At 34.4% G+C, this 20,081-nt stretch overlaps 1 protein-coding gene across 1 annotated transcript; it reads left to right on the top strand.

The window, feature by feature from the left end:
• The first annotated feature begins 15,463 nt into the window (after positions 1-15,463).
• Positions 15,464-19,005, top strand: LOC104246054 (polygalacturonase-like). The gene is made up of 9 exons (XM_009801787.2): positions 15,464-15,761; positions 15,913-16,041; positions 16,177-16,344; positions 16,441-16,473; positions 16,661-16,868; positions 16,987-17,068; positions 17,458-17,566; positions 18,312-18,428; positions 18,534-19,005. Exons 1-9 carry the CDS (start codon positions 15,564-15,566, stop codon positions 18,780-18,782), a joined length of 1,293 nt encoding a protein of 430 aa, XP_009800089.1. The 5' UTR covers positions 15,464-15,563; the 3' UTR covers positions 18,783-19,005.
• The last annotated feature ends 1,076 nt before the right edge of the window (positions 19,006-20,081 follow it).

The following is a 20,081-nucleotide window of genomic DNA, read 5'->3' as shown; positions in this document are numbered from 1 at the left end:
TCTGCCTCGGCCTAGCAATGGTGGGAGCATCTCCTCCCAGGTGCAGAACGTCTGTTGCGTGTGGTCTCACCATCTGTGAGAGAATAAGAGAAAGCAATTTAGTATACCATCAACTGCATGATAGAATATGAATAAAGAGTAACGTCCAAACATCATATAGCCTCTCTAAGATAAGTACAAACATCTCTGTACCGTTCCCCAAGACTCTACCAGGTCTGCCCATAACTTATGAGACCTACGTAAACTTAGTACTCGGATACCATGTTGTCACAACCTAAGTTTTCATTTCAGGTTGTGATGCCGCCCAACGCCGTTGTTAGGCAAGCCAACACTAATCAAACTAGTGGTTTTTCCATTCAAATTAGTTATTAAGTGAATATTATTGTCTTGTTTATCAAAAGATTTAGGAATTTACAAATGAAACCCAATTAAGCAAAAGCAAATTATGAAAATAGAAATCACGTAAATAAATCCAAAATCATAAGTCTACTAGCGTGTGTGCCAAAATCTGGTGTCACAAGTATGTGGGCATCTAGTAGAATATACAAAAGGATACTAGTCTACTGTCTGAAATAAAATAGATAGAAAATATAATATAAAGAAGACTTCAGTTGCTACATGACGGCTCATAAGGCAGCTTACCATGAAGTCTCTGAAGGGGAATCAAATCTACACGCCGTAATGGTGACCAAATGCACCTGCCTCAAGTCCCGTACAATCATGTACAAAAGTGTAGTGTGAGTACATAAAAATATGTACCCAGTAACTATCTAGTCTAACCTCGAAGAAGTAGTGACGAGGGGTCGACTCCGACACTTGGTAGGGCTAACAATATAACAATATGAAATTTCTAATTAAGCATAATATATGGAGAAAACAGTAAACTCAGAACAGGAAAAATAACTGAACATTGCTTCCGTCATAATCAATAACCACAATAAAACACTTCCTTTATTTAAAACAAGTGATCCCTCAAACAAAAATTTATACAAGTTATAAATAGTTTTCAGTTCTATTATCACACACGAATACCACCGAGGACGTTCGGCCCGATCCAACATAAATGTAAATTGTGCACTGCCGAGGATCGAACGGCGCGAACCATAGATGCATCTACTCACCCTACTCGCGACTCATACATGCGACGTGGTCAAATATAAATTTAAGGAATTACCCCGTTCACGGATCATACTTGCGACGCGGTCAAATGTAAAGTTAATCATTTAAATCATAACCCTTTCTTGATTCTTTTTTTTAAAATAAAGACAATTCAATTTGAAGCTTTCAAATCCTTAGAAAATTCTTAACTTAATTCCATTTATTACAATAAGCAAGTATAATCAAATAACGGTGTCCACAAAGTATGGTGTAAATCTAAAACTACCCGGACATAACAGGAATAGTAGCTATGTACGGACTCTCGTCACTTCCTGCGTACGTAGCCTCCACAAATAATCACATATTAATTAAGTTCACCATGGGGAAATTTCCCTCTTACAATGGTAGAAAAGAGACTTACCTCGTCTCAAAGCCTACTTCCCAATTCAAGAATACGCTCCAACCTCCAAATTCGATGCCAGACGACTCGAAACTAGTCAAACAATACATAAACTAATCAATTTATGCTCAAAAGTTCATATTTCCACTATTGAAGTGATTACCCAACCCAAATTGTAAGATTCCTAAAATTCACAACCCCCCCCCCCGGGACCATGTGCTCGGATTTCGGAAATTTTTGAAGGAAGTTGTTACCCATAACCCTAGGAACCTAAATATATATTTTTTACTAAGTTCCATAACCATTTTCGTGGTAAAACTCTATTTTTATCAAAACCCTGGGTTTTCCTCTAAACCCATGATTTTTACAAATTTTTACATATTAATCTACCCATAATCTAAGTATTTAACTCTTATATGGCAGAGATTACTTACCTCCAAAAGCTAGGTGAAAATCCCCTCTTTGAGATCTCTCCATTCGCCCAAGTGTGGAAGAAAATGAGTCAAAAATGCCTAACTCCCATATTAAATGAAGTGCATTGCCCCAGCGATTTTTGCACCTGCGGTGCGTTGGCCTCATCTGCGGTCCCGCTTCTGCAGACGAGGGTCTGCTTCTGCGGAATTGGCTGGGCCACTGGGGTCGCTTATGCGGAAGGGATCCCGCTCTTGCGGTCCCGCTTCTGCGGAAAGGGCGTGGCATCTACGGAACTTGTGCCGCTCTCCTTGGGCCACATCTGCGAGGCCTTGCCCTCACTTGCGAGCTCGCACCGGCGGCTGACCAACCGCAGGTGCGGTTATGACAGCAGCTGGAGCTTCAACTCTTGCTCCAAACTTTCAACTTGGTCCGGGCCTCATCCGATTGACGCTCGGGGTCCCCACTCGAATGTACCAACAAGTTCGGAATCATAAAACGGACTCGCTCGAACTCTCAAAACTACCGAAACAACATTAAAACTAAGAATCACACCCTAAAACCAATTGAATCAAATTTAAGAACTTCAAGTTCTTCAATTTATTTTCAATGCACCGAAACGTACTTATACTACTCGGAATGACACTAAATTTTGTGTGCAAGTCTTAAATGAAATTACGGAACTATTCCCAGTCTCGGAATTCAATTCGGACATCGATATCACCAAAATCCGCTCCAAACCAAATTTAAAGAACTTCAAAATTCTTAAAGAACTAACTTTCACTATTAGGCACCAAAACGCTCTCGGGTCATCCAAAACCCAATCCAAACATACGCCCAAGTCTGAAATCATCATACAAACCTATTGGAACCGTCAAATCCCAATTCCGAGGTTGTTTACTCAAAATGTTGACCGGAGTCAAACTTGGCCTTTTAAGCCAACCTTAAGGAACAAAGTGTTCCTTTCAACCCAAACTCTTCCAAATCTCGAACCAATCATCCCCGTAAGTCATAAATCAGTAAAAGCAAGTATGGGAAGTCCTATTTAGGGGAACGGGGTTCTAGAAAGTAAAACAACCAGTCGGATCGTTACAGATAAACCGACCACAACCCTGGAATCTATATCTCGCTTGGTTATGTGTTTAAATTTCGCAATAGTAGTTGTAATAGAAAAGTTAAAATTTTGGCCATCTTGGGCATTAAATTGATTTTAGTTTGCTTAGTTAACTTTTAATCTAAGTCTCTATGGGTTTGACATCCGAATTTTGAGTCACTTTATTACTTGATGGCCACGTATACTTGCGTGTACTTGGGAAACCAACAAGTTGTTGGTGTCGTTGCTGGGGACTTAGTTATTGATTGTTTATCAAGTTAAGCTTTTAATTGATTTATGTTCAAGTTTTTAATTTTCCTATTTAGTTATTTTTCTAGTATAGACTTTTTAATTTTCCTATTTAGTTATTTTTCTAGTTTAGACTTTTACTCTTATCATTATATGCTTTGTTTATTTTTTCTTTTTGTAAATATTTTTATTTTTATAACAATTTGATTTTTCTCGTAGTGTGTTCATAGTTTTCTCAATATGACATTTGGGGATGAAATATTCGGAGGTAAGTTATTGATGAAGACGCTTGGTTGACGGAAGACTTTTATGGCATGTCTTTTTGGGCTTGTCATGACCTGAACTTTGGGAGGTCTAAATTTGAATATGGGAGTAAGGGTTGGTATTGGGACGGATATTCACGATTAAGGGAATATGCGGAACGACGTCATCTTTTATCAAAGTTGGTGAATGATTGGTCGAATGAGAGAGTTGATCTTGCACAAGAAATTAACAAGTTTGGCTTGGCTTTGCACAACTTGGATGCAGATTTGAGTGCAAAGGTTGATGCATTCAATGCCCGAACAATTTAATAATGAGTTGTGTGAAACTAAAAAAAGTCTTCTAGACCAAATTGAGGAGCTAAAACGAGAATACCAAGCATTAGACCATATTTTTCTTGAGGATGGCAATGTTGAGAAGAGTGTTCTAGAGTCATGTGAGGAAGTAGATAATATTATATTGGTGACTCTAGTATGTGTATATATGAGGATGTAAATAGTAACGCAATTCTAGAGTTGAGGCGCATTGGTCCTCATTCCATCCATTTTTCAACATTGTGTTTAGATGATGATATGAGAATTGAGTCATTCGAGCCTTTGGAGGAGCCAACGGACGAGGAACAAAGTACTTAAATTTTTTGGAATTTATCGTACCAGAGAGACATAATTACATACCTTATCTAAAGTCCAAGAAGTGTAGAATGTGAAATTGGGTACTTGGCCCAATTACAATTATCGCACCACCCCACGAGTATAGCAAAAAGCTTGAAGCCAAATTGGGGGCTCAATTCACAAGTTCAAAACGGAGACAAAAAGTGTTTTCAAGTCATGACGCGACATTAAATCAGGCACTTATTGGGAGACAACCCAGCTTTACTGCTTTCTTTTATTTTATCTTTATTATATTATTTCTGTAGTGTTTGTTTTTATTTTGTAGGATTATAAGCATAGGAAGTAAAGCCATTGGAAGAGGGCAAAGCGAGCTAGATGGTGAGAACTAAGTGTGGGGTGCCCACACAAAGGACCATGCCTGGGGGAAGCCTGAGAACCCTGCGAGCCGTTATTGCTTCGGTCTTTGACCTTTCGGTTTCTTGTCCACCCTCGTTATTATTTTGCTTTATTTGTGCATTGGGGACACTGCACTCCTTTAAGTGTGGGGTGGGAGAATTTCTCTAGATAATTAGTATTAGTGTGTTAGAAAAATATTAACTTCTTATTTTTATTTTCGTAGTTGTGTAGTATTTTAGTAGCTCCTAAGAAAAATGGAAAAACAAAAAGTAGAAAAATTGGACTCTTCCCGGCGATGGATCTCCTAGAAAGTTTTCTTAAGGGATTTAAGTCTAAAGAAAAAGGACAAAAAGATTTTCTTTGTAGGTAATGTAGTAATTCCCTCTTGGTTTTTCTTTGTGCCGCGGTTCTTTTCCAAGGGTTTTGTTTGAACCGAGTGTAGTTAGTTTTATTTTTTAGGAGTAGGAGCCATTGTGTTATCATTTGAATTGAATCAATATCTCTTGACTTTGTTATGCCTTGAGAATAGTGAGTATTTTGGTTATGACACTTAGTCTCAGTATTTGACTCTTAGAGAAGTACCTTAAATTGTATAATCTTAACTTTGCTTTACTACTTTGACTAGAGTGTCTTGATGAGTCCAATCCTGAGTGAGTTATGTTCCATGTGTGTGTGAGGGTTGTGTGTTATTTTGTACATTGCATTTGATGTCTAGAACTTACCCCGTGTATTTGCAAAGCAAAATAGTAGTTTTGTTCAATCTTGGAAGTGATATAGGCATTTCTTTGTTGAGCCAAATATATATATATATATATTACCCGCCTAAATATTACGTATCGTAGTTAACCTATTTTGAGCATGTAATCCTGTTTCTTTGGAAGCTGCATTACAAGCCTTACCCATTTGTTTGAATTAACCATCTATTTGAACCTTTTCGCCTCTCATGAGCACTTGAATTGTAATGAAGTTTGTAAAAGTTAAAGTGTGGGGTGGTTGATTTGGCTTTTGAATGGAACTAATGAAATAAGGAGAAAGGTGCACTATTTTGAAAAAGTAAGAGCCACTTAAATTAAAAGAGAAAGAAAAAAATAGTTGTATTGCTGTGAAAAATATTCTTTGATAGTGGTGACTCTTGATTTAATTGTGCTTAAAGAAGTATGGAGTTAATATACATTAATGTGAATGTGGAGTTATGATTTGACGTAAATGTGGGGTTTTAAATGTTAAAGTTTATGTATTAAAGTTCTTAGGGAGGTGTAGTCATTCTTATATCCAAATATATCCTACCTGACTTGCAGCCGACATTACAACCAATTAAAGTCCTACTTGATCCTAGATTAAATGAGCTCGATTAGTAGAGTAGTATACTACGGGCAAGCCTATGGTGCATCTTTTGTGTCATATATTGTTATTTCTGAGAGTGAGTGAATTCTTTCTATCTTAAGTTCTTAATTGTTCTTAAATTTTATTGTGTGTGGAACTACTCTCTTTTGTTGTGTGAGGGCACTTGATTTATGAAGGAAAGGTAATGTCATTGACCTTTATGTTAGAGTAAGTGAGTGAGTTGTGAATAATGCATGGTACTTGTGAGTTAAATCTTGAGGTGAAGATATTACACTCTTGTGCTTAGTCTATTTTAAAGATTCTTGGCGTGATGAGTTAAGAGAATTATTTAAAAAGGTCTTGTCCATATAAAGTGTAGTTTGATTGCTCGAGGACGAGCAATAGTTTAAGTGTGGGGTGTTGATGGAAGGCTATAATTACGTATTTTAGTCGCTTATTATACTCTAATTTGCTAAACTTTAATTGAGTTTGAGCTCTAATCGCTAGTGTTTGGCACTAATTGCGTGTTTTATGCCTTGTAGGAGTGATTATGAGCTATGTAGATGTTATTGAACAAATTAGAGCTATTTGAAGCTTTGAAGTCTGAGTAAAAGCCTAAGGGATTAAGCCGGGATTGTGTTCAGGAGTCGAGGATCAATTCTAGATGTCAAAATTTAAGGAAGAAGCAACTGCTGAAGAAATGCACTAGTGCGAGAGGCATTAGTGTAATTTTATGTCAGAAATTTCCAAAGTTCAGAAACTGGGTTTTTTTTTGTCTGACAGGAAAAAGCACTAGTGCGACGCACAGTGCGACGCATGAAAAGCAGTAAGTTTGTAAGTTTTCCTATTTTTGCTAGAAAAAGGAGATTTCGTCTTGGCCCAACCCCACTTGGTATAAATACATGTAAAAATATTATTTTGAGGACTTTTGGACATACTTTAGGCCTAGGGAGAGCACAGAGCCGCAGTGGCGGCCGGAATTTATCAGATTCCATCTTTCTTCCATCAAACTTAGTAATCTTTACGTTTCTTTGGATGAGCTACCATGTCTATGTAGAGCTAAACTTCGTGTTCTAGGGTTGTGATTGTCATGAATATTGAAGTTTATTAAATATACTACCGTTAATTCGAGTTATCATCTTTGGTTGTTTCTCTAATTATATGCATAATTGCTTAATTGTTTGGCCAGCAGTTGAGTTCTATTTACTATATATGCTATGCTTGGGAAAGCCTTGTTTAGATTATAGTAGAATTAGGGGATGCTTGTTTTTGAACTCGTGGCTCAGGGAAATATTTCGCGATTAGGATTGGAATATACCTAATAGTCTTGCTTAGTTGAATACCGTATTATATTCGTTCATGATAGATTCAAGATCATAGGAATATAGGGTTGATATATTATGGATAGACGGATAGTATTGTGGGAACATGCTATTTATATAAACGATCTGGTCAACTAGCAATTATAGATAATTCGGATTAACAGGTGTAATTACGAACTCAAACCGACCACAACCCTGGAATCCATATCTCCCTTGGTTATGTGTTTAAATTTCGCAATAATAGTTGCAATAGAAAAGTTAAACTTTTGATCATCTTGGACATTAAATTGATTTTAGTTTGCTTAGTTAATAGTTAATCTAAGTCTCTGTGAATTCGACATCCGACTTTTGAATCACTTTATTACTTAACGGCCACGTATACTTGTGTGTACTTGGGAAACCAACATAGAACAATGAATGAATTTCAAGTAATAAGATAATAATCAACTTTCTCAGGAGTAAGAAATTTATAGTATATATGTTATATTAAAGAAGGTAATAGGCAAGGACATTAAATTTAAAATCAAATTTATAAAGAATTGACATGATAATGAAAATCATGTTGAGCAATGAATAAAGCAATAATGATCATCGAGGAACAAAAATAGGAAAAATTGTATAAAATATAAAATGATGGAGTAATATTTATTAGAATTTCAAATCAGAAAACGCTTTTGAGTTTTAATGACAAAAATTGTACATATGAAAAATGTCACGTAACTTAAATCTTAATAGATAAAGTCAAAAACCAAAAATATTAGGCAATAGAAGAATACCGTCAATAAAGCATACTTTTAAAAGATAGTTGACATTAATAATTAAGTCTTAAAAATCAAATTTTTAATAAAATGTCAAAGGAGAAGAAAATTTAATTTCTAGGCATATAATACAAAAATACCAATTATTTAACAAATTGGTAGATTTATAATTAATAAAGAAAAGTTAATTTATATTTGGGACGAATTCAAATAAAGATGTACAATGGGAAAAAAAGTTTTAAGAAAATTTTTGGGAGTAAGAAAATATATATATCTATATCTATTTATATTAAAAGAGAGAATGAATAAAAATATTAAGTCAAGTAACAAGCTAATAAAATATCATAATAGCAAATGAAATAATATTAAATATAGTAGATAATGTAATAAATAAAAGTGAGGAACTGAAAAGTTATTCGATGATCTTATGAATCTTTTTCTAATTTCATAAGATTTTTCTGTTGAGCATGTTTCACGGGATAAAATAGAGGAATTGAAATTTCAAGCAATATGATATAATGTGATCAAACAAAATAGATCATATAACATGATTTATAATCTCCGCATATTGGGCGAGTGCTATACTAGTTAAAATAAATTCCCGATGCATAAAGCTCATTAAAAGGAGTCGTGCTCCCTATAAAGAGTTTTTCCATCGGAAGAAAAAGACTTAAATTTGAACAAAGACATAGCAAACTCCTTGTAAATTTGTAAAATTCAAATTAATTAGAAGTTCCAAATGCACTGCCTTAAGCTAGCATTATCAACCCTAATCCAAACGCATATCTAAATGCTTTTTATCCAACATAAGCAAGTCAAAGGAGACTTCTGCCCAACACAAATCACACTTAAAAACAAGTCTCCCATTTTCTATCTTACTCTAATTCCTTCACAAAAATAGTCAATTTTAGACCTAAAGTAATGCTAATTTCCCCAACACTCCTTACCAAATTCCCTTCTTTCATGCTTCAAATTCTCTTAATGGCATCATAACAACATGGACCACATGTACATACCCCTATAATATATTTTCCTTTTTAATGACCCAAGTGGTAAACGTCTAAAGGAACGACCTAGTTTGGGTTGGATATTTCCTAATATTCAACAACTTTTCGATAGGTCAAAGAAAACATCCTTTTGCTCTGATTATTGTAAAGGAAAAAACTTATGGGCTTACATCTGGAGTGTTCACTTATGGTGTGTTGATATAACGGAAAATGTTCTCCGTGGAAAAATGTTTACCAAAAAGATATTTTTTTGAAAAATAAGTAACAATCTTATTCATTTTCTGGTGGTTGGTACACAAATTAAGAAAACTAACTTCTCAAGAGTATTCATAAATAATTTAGATACAATAAATATGAAGTCATAAACTTTCGAACCAATAACCTTCCGAACCCACAAAGTTCATAAACTTTCGAACCGCTAAACTTTCGAAACCGTGAACTTTCAAACCCGTAAACTTTAGAATTTGTAAACTCGTAAACTTCCAAACACTTAAACCTCGGAACTCATAACTTTGGAACTTGTAAAATTTCGAACCTGTAAACCGAAAGATGAAAAAACTAAAACAGAAAATATATTTTAAAAAAATATTTTTTTGGGTGGGGGGAGGGGGAAGTGGGGAGGGGGGTTGGGGTGGGGGTGCAGAAAAATGGAAAAACAGAAATTTAAAATTACAAAGAAAAAAAGTAAAAAAAAATGGGTAGTAGGGTGGGTGGTGACGGAAAAAAAAAGCCTTTTTGGAGAGAAGGGGTGGGGTGGGGTGGTGAGGTGTGGGGAATAGGGTGGGGAAGGCTGAGAAGGAGTTTTGGAAAATGTTTTCCCTTCTCTTGATAAGGAAAACATTTTCCTTCAATTTGAGAAAAATGAGTTCATAAGGAAAATATTTTCCAGAACATTTGAGCCAACCAAACATGGTAAAATTGAAAAATATTTTCCGAAAAACGTTTTCCTTCATACTAAATACACCCTTAGTTATCTCTAGTTTTATTTTGGGAGAAAACGTATCGAGTTTACTTTAAATCACGTATATGGTTGAGTGATTAATTGATATGAGAATATAGAGTAACTATAATAACAAGAAACTCAGTATAATCCCATAAGTGAGGTTTGGAAACGATAGTGTATGACCTTACTCCACCCTGTAAATGTAAAAAGACTGTTTCAAATAGACATTTGATTAAAATATATACTATCTATAGTGAAGTAATTAAAGTATATGTAAAAATAATGTATCAATGTACTCGTTGCTTTTGATCATAAATAACAAACATTGAAGTGACTAAGAGCTCGTTTAGACGTAAGAATTTTTTTCTCTTTTTTCAAAAAAATTTCACTTTTTTTCGAAATCAGCGTTTGTTCATAAAATTTCCAATTTTCACTTGAAGATTCATTTTGAAATTTTTCAAAAATTTAAAAAAACTTCAAAAAGCTTTTTTTCATCAAAATTTTCACTCAAATCACTCACAAAACTTCAAAACAACCCAAAATTATATTCATGTCCAAACACAACTCTAAGTGGACGTTTGGACATAAGAATGGTAAAATTTCAAAAAGAACTTTTTGAAAAATAAGTTTTTGGAGTTTTTTAAATTTTCGAAAAATTTCTAAAAAGTATCTTCAAATGAAAATTGGAAAGTTTATGAACAAACGCTGATTTCGGAAAAAAGTGAAATTTTTTTGAAAATAAAAAAATAAAAAAAAATTATGACCAAACGGGCTCTAAATTTCAAATACAATTTTCACTTGAAAATATTTTTCACCTTTTTACGGAATTTTACAATTCTCATGTCCAAAAGCCCACTAAGTTTTTACCCCTTTTTTTTTCTTTTTAATCAATGTAGACGCAGAAAAGATACTTTTGCTCTTGCCGCCTAAGAGGGTTACCAAATTGGTCCACGGTTTTTAAGTTCTTACAAGGATTATTCGGCTGCCTACCAACTTAAAATTAGTTTTTTAAACTATATTATAATTTTGTAAAACTATTTATAGTCGATATAGTTTGTTTGTTTGTCTATGCTAGTAAAATAAAGATAAGTGTAATGATATTTTAAATTTCTTATCTTTTTATTTTTTAACCTGCCAAGAAATTGTTTTTGTTTTCAAGCAAATTACTTTGACTTTGGCTTGGTTCCCTGAGTTCTCTACAAATCTTTTGACTTTATTGTCAAACCTCGAAGTAATTAAAACGAATCAACGTTAAAAGGTCAGTTATAAAATCATTTCCCACACAAATAATGCTCCATTAAGTAACATGCACGTTAAAAACAATACCTTAATTTCATGTAATGTACGCAATTAAATCTCAGGTATATCATATATGATGTACTTTTCTAATTCCAATTCCGGTGAATTACATTTCACACTCACATATTTACTTCAATAAACTGAACTTCAAATCTAAGAAAAAGAAAAAGTCCTTCCCGCTTAAAGGCTGTCAGATGAAATTTCAATTAAAAAAAAAAAATTAGCCAATAATATTGTAAAAGCTTCCTTTAATTTTCTTTTACCATATGTATTGATAGAAAAATGTCTCCAAAATTATTCTCCATACAGTTTTTTTAGTGTGTGTGTATGTATATATACTTATTGTAACGACCCGACCGGTCGTTTTGAGCTTTTGCACTTTGCTCGCCAGTTCTCGGGCATGACTTGCACCATGTGATGTATTATGACTTATTTAAATCGGTGGTTTTGGTTTTCAGGGTAATCGGAATGAATTTGGAAGAACAGCTTGAAATTTGAAAAGTTGGACCAAGATTTGACTTGTTGGTATATGATCTCGGATCGTTATTTTTATGATTTGTTAGCTCCGTTAGGTGATTTGGGACTTAGGAGCGTGATCGAAATGCATTTTGGAAGTCCGTGGAAGGTTTAGGCTTGAATTGGCGAAATTGAGATTTTGGTGTTTTCCGGTTGATATGTGAGATTTTGATATATGGGTCGCAATGGAATTCCGGAAGTTGCAGTAGCTTCGTTGTGTCATTTGTGACGTGTGTGCAAAATTTCAGGTCATTCGGACGTGGTTTGGTTGGGTTTTTTATCAAAAGCGTAATTTGGAAGTTTTTGGAATTCTTCGGCTTGAATCCGATGCGATTTTGATGTTTTGATGTTGTTTTGAGTGTTCCGAAGGTTGGAACAAGTTTGAATGAGGTTATGGAATATGTTGTCATGTTTGGTTGTGGTCCCGAGGGGCTCGGGCGCATTTTCAGGATTGATTCCGGGCTATTTTTCCTTCATGTTTCACTGTTGTGTTCTGCTGATATCTGGTGCCTCAGTTCTTCATCGCGTTCGCGAGGCACGTGTCGCGAACGCGTAGTGTATTCGCATGGCAGCAGTAAATTGCTCTTCGCGATCGCGAAGTGCGTCCCGTGTTCGCATAGTGTTAGGGGAGGACTCCTTCGCATTCGCGTATGGCATATCGCGTTCGCATAGAGTCGGGCTAGGAGCTGGACTGGAGGACCTTTCTTCATCGCGTTCGCATAGCTCTATATCCAATGTTTATCGCATTCGCGAGGCTGGTGCAGCGAACGCATAGAGCATTTTTGATGGCTGGTGTTTTTGTTCATCGCGAAAGAGATGGTTATCCCTCGTTTGCAAAGAAGGTTTTGATGCCTGGGCAGAATATTTAAATAGCCATTGTCCGCGATTTTGGGGATATCTTTCACCATTTTTGGGTGATTTTGGAGCTTTTTTAGAGGATTTGAAGAGGGATTCAAGATATAACACCTGGAGGTAAGATTTGTGAACTCAATACTCGATCCTATGTTGATTCTTACTTGTTTAATCATGAAATATGTGAAAATTAAAGCCTAAAATTGGGAAATTAGGGCTTGACTTTGGAGAGCGTAAATTGGGAATTTGAAGGGAAAATTGAGGTCCGATTTTGATGTTCTTAGTATGGATAGACTCGTGAGAGGATGCCGATTCTATTGATGTGACCTTTATCGGATTCCGAGACGTGGGCCCGGGGGCCGGGTTTGAGCAATTTCGGGATTTTTTATGTAAATTGGATATTTTCGAGTGGGCTTTGTTCCCTTAGCATATTTTAATAGTTATGTACCGATTGTGGCTAGATTTGGAGCATCCGGAGATCGATTCGTGAGGGCAAAGGCATCGCGGGCTAGAGTTTGGACCGGATCGAGGTAAGTAATGATTGTAAATGTTGTCTTGAGGGTTTGAAACCCCGGATTTTACATCGTTGTGCTACTTTGAGGTGACGCACATGCTAGACGACGAGCGTGGAGTCTTGCACCGTTGGGGATTGTGACTTGGTATGTCTCGTACGACTGTTAAATCGCGTATTTGATTTGAAATCTTATGATATTCTGTATTTTAGAGATTGATATTATATTTTGGGTTGTATACCATGTTTGGGGCCGTGTGCCGACCTGTTGAGACCCTTAGGGGCATTTTTACTATTTTTCCTCACTCTATTTATTTTGAAAGCATATCATCAGTCATGATTTACCTGTTTATTGTTTAAATCTGGTTTTATCACTTAAATTCTTAGAATGTGAAAACTGTTTGGGCTGAGTTCCCTGTTTTACTGATGGTCCGAGTGATTGTGAGGTTGACGACTGAGATAGACCGAGGGTCTGATTGTGAGGGTATTGACTGAGATAAACCAAGGGTCTGATTGCGAGGTTAATGACTAAGATAGACGGAGGGTCTGATGGTGAGGTTAATGACTGAGAAAGGCCGAGGGCTTGGTTGTGAGGATTATATATTTATAGATCGGGCTGCACGCCGCAGAAATATATATGTATATATATATATATATATATATATATATATATGAATCGGGTTGCACGTCGCAGTGATATGTTGGATTGGGCTGCACGCCGCAGCGATATAGCATTTGGGCTGTAGGAGCCCCTCCGGAGTCTGCACACCCCCAGTGAGCGCAGTCGACTATATTTATGGATCGGGCTGCACGCCGCAGCGATATCTGGATCGGGCTGCGCGCCACAATGGTTGTTATATGGTACCTATTGAATGAGAGTGCTAAGCGTAAGCACTGACCGGTAAGAGTGAGTCATGAGTGACTGAGAGGCTTGCCCGAGGGGCTTTAGATATACATGTACATGAGTGATGTTTTACCTGAGGGGCCTGTTTATGAACTTACTGTTGTTCACTCCTCCTTAAAGTGAGTTTTTATCAAATATGTTGATTTAATTACTGCTTTCACTCATCTTTAGATTGAGCCTCTACTGAAAATGTTGAGCAAACGCTTTAAACAACTTTCATTCAAACTGAAGTTTTTAAGTTATGAAATGGGTATAAATTTCTGTTTTGCCCGAAGGGCTGTATACGAACTATGTTTTGCCCGAGGGGCCGATTAGGGTTTTCATCTCTTTTATTATAAATGTTATTGAACCCTTACTGAAACTGTTGGGAAGCATTTTCAAATGATTTTTACCAAAATTTGAATTTTAAATGAGACAATTGACTCGTATTCTGATTTGAAAGCATGTTGTGATTATTGAGTTTATCATAAATGTGGATTCATCGTTTCCTACTGCTCAGTCTTTATTTACTCTTATTACTTACTGGATTGGAGTACTCACATTACTCCTTACACCTCGTGTGCAGATTCAAGTATTTCGAAATCCGGTAGTGGATGTTGATTGCTCAGAGGCGGAGTCATCGGAGTTAGCAAGGTGGTTGCACGACGTTCGCAGCACTGCTTTCCTTCCTCTCATTTTCATTTCTGTATTTAGTACAGTTTTAGACTCTTGTTGTATTCAGACCTTGGTAGATGCTCATGGCTAGTGACACCCCGATGGCGGGCTTGTGTAATTATTCCGCACTTTTCTGTTAAATTTTCATTATGAGATTATTGGTTTATAAATGGTATAGAAACAACTTTTATTGGAAAATGGTTGATTCAAGAGTTGTGTCGGCTGGCCTAGTTTCACGATAGGCGCCATCACGACCGGGTCGGTTTTGGATCGTGACACTTATTTTATAGAAGTGATCTAATTATGGCTATATTTATATGGTTGGAGAAGCTAGCTAGCTACTCTTTCCAATTCTTTTTATAGTAGGTTTAGCTACCACGGAGGAGTGTTTTGTAATAGTAAAGGTTCTTTTATTCTTAATCAGTGGTCTTATATTCGAATCATAAGAATTGAATCTTCTTCTATAAGGAGTGCTAATTTTTACAACGCGAATCTGAATAATCCAACTAGTGGTGAATACTTTAAAAAACAAAATTAGGTTTAGCTAGATGAATAATTAGGAAGCTGGCCGTTTTTCATACACTTAACTCATGCTTGTGTGATGAGTACGTGCAAACAAGCACAAGGAAAGTAAGAAACCATAATTTTTGGGAGAAAATGCTAGTCCTTTTTCAATGTCCTAGTTGAGATATACCAGAATCATTAAAGTGTTGACTTGTCTCATTTTTGTGCTCAAAAGAAAAGAACCATTTTTTCCTCTTTAGGAACCTTTTCATTTTTTCTCTTCTTTTTTCTATCTCTAAGTCATTTTCCACGTTCTCCCTCTATATATATATATATGGATCATACTTCAAGTTGAGGTAGGCCTCTTTCATTTTGATTCTTATTTCCTAATTAAGTTTCAAATTAAAAGGAGAACAAAAAGAGAGTAAATTAAATAAAGATAAAGAAAATCATGTTTCTTAGAAGCCTTCTTATCTTATTACTAGCCACTTCTTTGTTTTCAACCTTTTGTAATGGAAAGAAGATTGGAAACCCTATAAAACGTGGTAATAGTGCATCAAAAATTGTTAATGTGACGAAAATGCCACAAGCAATTATTGATATACAAGCTTTTGGAGCCAAGGGTGATGGACTCACAAATGATACAGAGGTAATTAATTCTTTTTCGTTTTTTAACTAACTTTATTTTTCTTGCTTGCTTTATTTTTAGGAAAATTCTATCTACAAGAGGTATAAAACTGCATGCAGTTCCACTATTAATTAGTAGAAAATGATACTGAAATAATCTGTTTTAATTTCAGGCATTTATAAAGGCTTGGAAGAAGGCATGCAAAACAGAAAATGCTGTGATTTTGGTGCCAAGGCACAAGATATATTATGTTGGACCAATTAAATTTCATGGTCCTTGCAAGAAAGGCCTTAGAATGATGGTGAGTTCAAATTCATGACAAGCAAAAAAATGAATTACTTAAATTAGAATTGACTTATAATTTATTACTAGTAATTTTCTTTTCCTAATTACCTATCCAATTTTGTCCTTTATATTTATTTTTTTTGTCATTTAGATAAATGGAGAACTCAGAGCTTCAAAAAACATATCAGATTATGAGCAAGATAAAAGACATTGGCTTTTATTCCAAAACATGGAAAACTTTACAGTTGAAGGTGTAGGCAGCATCGATGGCAATGGAGAAGTATGGTGGAAACACTCTTGCAAAATTGATAAAACAATTGTGAGTATTAATTACTGTAAAAGAAATAAGTGTGTTTATTTTATTCAAGTCAAGTAATTAATATAGTATCATTTTTTTTTTCTCTATTTTCTGCAGCCATGCAATGCGAAAACACTAATAGCTCCAACTGTAAGTTTCAATATAATCCCACTTTTTCCACATATAAAAGGGTAATTTGGTGCACTAAGCTCTACTATACGCGGGCGGAGTCTGGAAAAGGATCAGACCACTTTTTCCACCGTATATCAATAGCGTATATATTTAAAATTCAGCAATAAACATTACTAAACATATATATATATTCAATATTTGACAGGCTATGTTCTTTAACAATTGCACAAATGTGACAATAAGAAACTTAGAGTTGAAGAACCCACAGAAGATGCATTTGACAATTTCTAAAAGTGAGCATGTTGAGGTTTCAAGATTGAGACTTACAGCACCTGCTGATAGCCCCAACACTGATGGGATTCACGTTTCTGGGACTAAAGATATAGATATTCACCATTGTTATATTGAAACAGGTTTAAAAATAATTTTTAATTTTTCTGGGAAAATATTGTGCTTTAATTACTTGCTTCTTTTTTTAGTGATTTTGTAACTACTTTTTAATTAATGGTTGAATATGTTATTTATGGTTAGGTGATGATTGTATATCAATAGTAAATGGTTCCACTAACGTTAGAGCAAGATATATACATTGTGGACCTGGCCATGGAATCAGGTAATATATGTAATGTATGCATGGTATAGAGAATTAATTAAGAAGTCCATATATATATATGTGTACTTTGAAAATGTTGTTAAAACTAGTACTCATTTTTTTTTTAGTGAAAAAGTACACTAGAAATTCAAAAATTAAAAAAAATACCCTAACAATTGGAGGTCAAAAAGGTAATCCAAATATCCAATATGCAACCCAAAGATAGAATTATTTATCCTTTTCAGTCCATTTAATTTTATTGAATGTTTTGTGATACTGACATATTTTTCCACCTCTAATTTACGTCCAAAAGTTTAAGAACTTCTTTTTAAAAGAAATAAAAGGAAAGTTCTATGTTCAATTGTATTTTTCTTTTTATGATACTAATTTTTGTGTCTTTTTTGTTTTAGTATTGGAAGCTTGGGAAAAAATAAAGAGGAGGATGCCGTTTCAAATATTTATGTACACGATGCCACCTTGAGGGGAACAACTAATGGATTAAGAATAAAGTCTTGGCAGGTATATGATTTGGTTTCCCACTGTTTATTAACTCTAATCTAATTAATTAATATAATAAGTCATTCAATATCATGTATTTTGAGTTCCTAACAAATTTTCACCACTTATCATTAAGCAACCACCTGGGAACTAAAACTGTAAATCTAAGTCCGGTTTTGTTGAAAAACTGGTTAATTAATAATGTTATTTACACCTCACTTTATCTTAATTATTCCTTTTGTTTTCAAGAGATGAAGTAGATTTATCTTTGATCTGAACGTATTAGTGTGTAACAGTTTCAGTAATTTTGTTTGTAATGGTTGACAAAACCCTATCCTCTTACTTTATTACTTAACCATGGTTAATTAATACTCTCCGTCCCAATTTACGTGTCGGTACTATTTGTATTTCGAAAGTCAAATAAATTATTCTTTAACTGCAATTTTTTTAATTATATATTTTTTAAATATTTTGAATTATTAATTATTGTGATTTATAATACTTTTTATGTAGTTTCTAAATATGTAAATTTTATTTTGAAAAACTTATATATTTCATATTCAAATGCAAGATCAAAATTAAGACGTTTGAATCTCGAAAAGCAAAAAATATCATATAAATTGGGACAAAGAGAGTATGATTTTACAAATACCCGATATAAGTAAGTCTATCATATTCATATTATGAAAATTTTCTGTTATTTTAATATGCTTATATACTGATAAATATGCAATAACTTTTTTTTCTAATTGTCTAATTCTAAAAGGGAGGACGTGGATATGCAAAAAACATTCTTTTTCAAGACATAGATATGGTGAATGTGACCAACCCCATAATCATAGATCAATATTACTGTGACCAAGAAAAACCATGCAAAGAGCAGGTAATTAATTAAGTCATGTGACTCATGTCAAATTTCTTTTTACAACAAGCGGTAATATTTATATTTTTCTTTTGTTTTCTTTTTTCCTTTTTTTAAATTTTCCAGAAAGAAGCAGTGCATGTGAGTAATATAATGTACAAAAATATTAAGGGAACGAGTTCTACGCATACTGCAATTAAATTAAACTGCAGCAAAACTGTTCCATGCCAAGGGATACAAATGGAAAATGTGAACATACGTTACCAAGAAGGTTCAACTGTCAAAGCTTTATGTGCAAACGTCAAATACACAACAAAAGGGATAATTTCCCCAAAATGCCCTTCTGAGCACCCGCTAGCATTTTTATGGAATTAATTATTTTCATTGCTACAACTCCTTTCGTCATTTGTCCAATGGAAAAGGAAGTGCAATTTTAGAATCATGTTGTTTAGGAATTATAACTGATACTGTATTATGTATTCCTCAGTGTAAGTTAGTGTTGTGAAAGATCTTTTTTTTTTCCTCCTATATAATGTATTTAATTATTAATGTTTTCCTTGAGTGGGGTAAAGAGCTAAATAAGGAATGTGTTTGCTTTATTGAAGGAAATTTATTCGGAAAGAAACTGCAATTTTTATAAATCAACCAAACATTGCCTTGGTCTAGTCGGTTAGGATACTCGGCTCTCACCCGAGAGACCTGGGTTGGCAACGGAATTTTTTCAACTTTTTTTAAGATAAATAAAGCTGCCATCCTTCTGTCAGCTAGCTCATTAAGAACCCGATGGTTAAGGAGAAAAAACTTACTTTAGAAGTTACTCAATAAATAGGAGAAAAGCTAGCATGGACAACTCTTTAACAGAGGAAATTATGAACCCGTTAGAATAGTTGATGAACATTAGGTGATGAAAAGCACTTTTAAAGGCTGAAACTGATTTAAAAAATAAACAGTTACGTGTTTGGATAGAAGTGCTGAAATTAATAATAAGTAGCTGAAGAACTGGGTATACAAAGATTTTTGTTTTAAAAAGAAGTATTTTAGGGATAGAATAGTAAATATTTTGGTCAAACTTAAAGTGATTATAAGCTGAAATTTGATAAGTTGGGGAGACCAACTTATGGTTTTTGGCTTATTTTTGGCTTATAAGCACTTTTAATTTTACCAAACACGTAGATAAGCCAAAAAGTGCTTATAAGCCAGTTTGACCAGCTTATAAGCTTAGCCAAACACCCTCTATATTTATTTTACGTGAATTAGTATTATTATTGTTAGTGCATTTGCTATTTGCTATTTGCTATTTGAAGTTAGCGATTTTAGTAATGGGCGGCCAAAACTGTTTCAAATAGTTTCTTTTGTATTACCATGTTACAAATTCCACCACTTTGACACTCTTTCAATTATTTGACACTCACACACTACTATTATCTTTTAATCACAAAAAAAAATGAAAAAGTGTTAAACCAAGAAGCAACCTCAAAGTCAAAGTTCCTTGAAAAGTGGAACCTACGATTTCAAGTAAATGTTGTTACAACAATTATAAAAATTTCAGACTAAAATAATACTTCCATCGTCTTAGCTCAAAATAATTACTATCATTTTAACAGGACTAAATTTATTAGTTATTAGTTCTTCGAATTTTACAATTACCAAACCAAACCAATAAAACTCAGGTTT

This window comes from Nicotiana sylvestris, chromosome 9 (genome assembly GCF_000393655.2).
Source record: "Nicotiana sylvestris chromosome 9, ASM39365v2, whole genome shotgun sequence".
In the NCBI taxonomy this organism is placed as follows: domain Eukaryota; kingdom Viridiplantae; phylum Streptophyta; class Magnoliopsida; order Solanales; family Solanaceae; genus Nicotiana; species Nicotiana sylvestris.
The sequence above is the reverse complement of the archived record's forward strand: the minus strand, read 5'-3'. Positions and strand labels throughout refer to the sequence as shown.

Coding starts and splice junctions, on each gene's coding strand:
- LOC104246054 (XM_009801787.2), top strand. CDS start 15,564: ATGTTTCTTAGAAGCCTTCTTATCTTATTACTAGCCACTTCTTTGTTT. Junction 16,869..16,986: donor CCATTGTTATATTGAAACAG/GTTTAAAAATAA, acceptor ATTTATGGTTAG/GTGATGATTGTATATCAATA. Junction 18,429..18,533: donor AAAAACCATGCAAAGAGCAG/GTAATTAATTAA, acceptor TAAATTTTCCAG/AAAGAAGCAGTGCATGTGAG.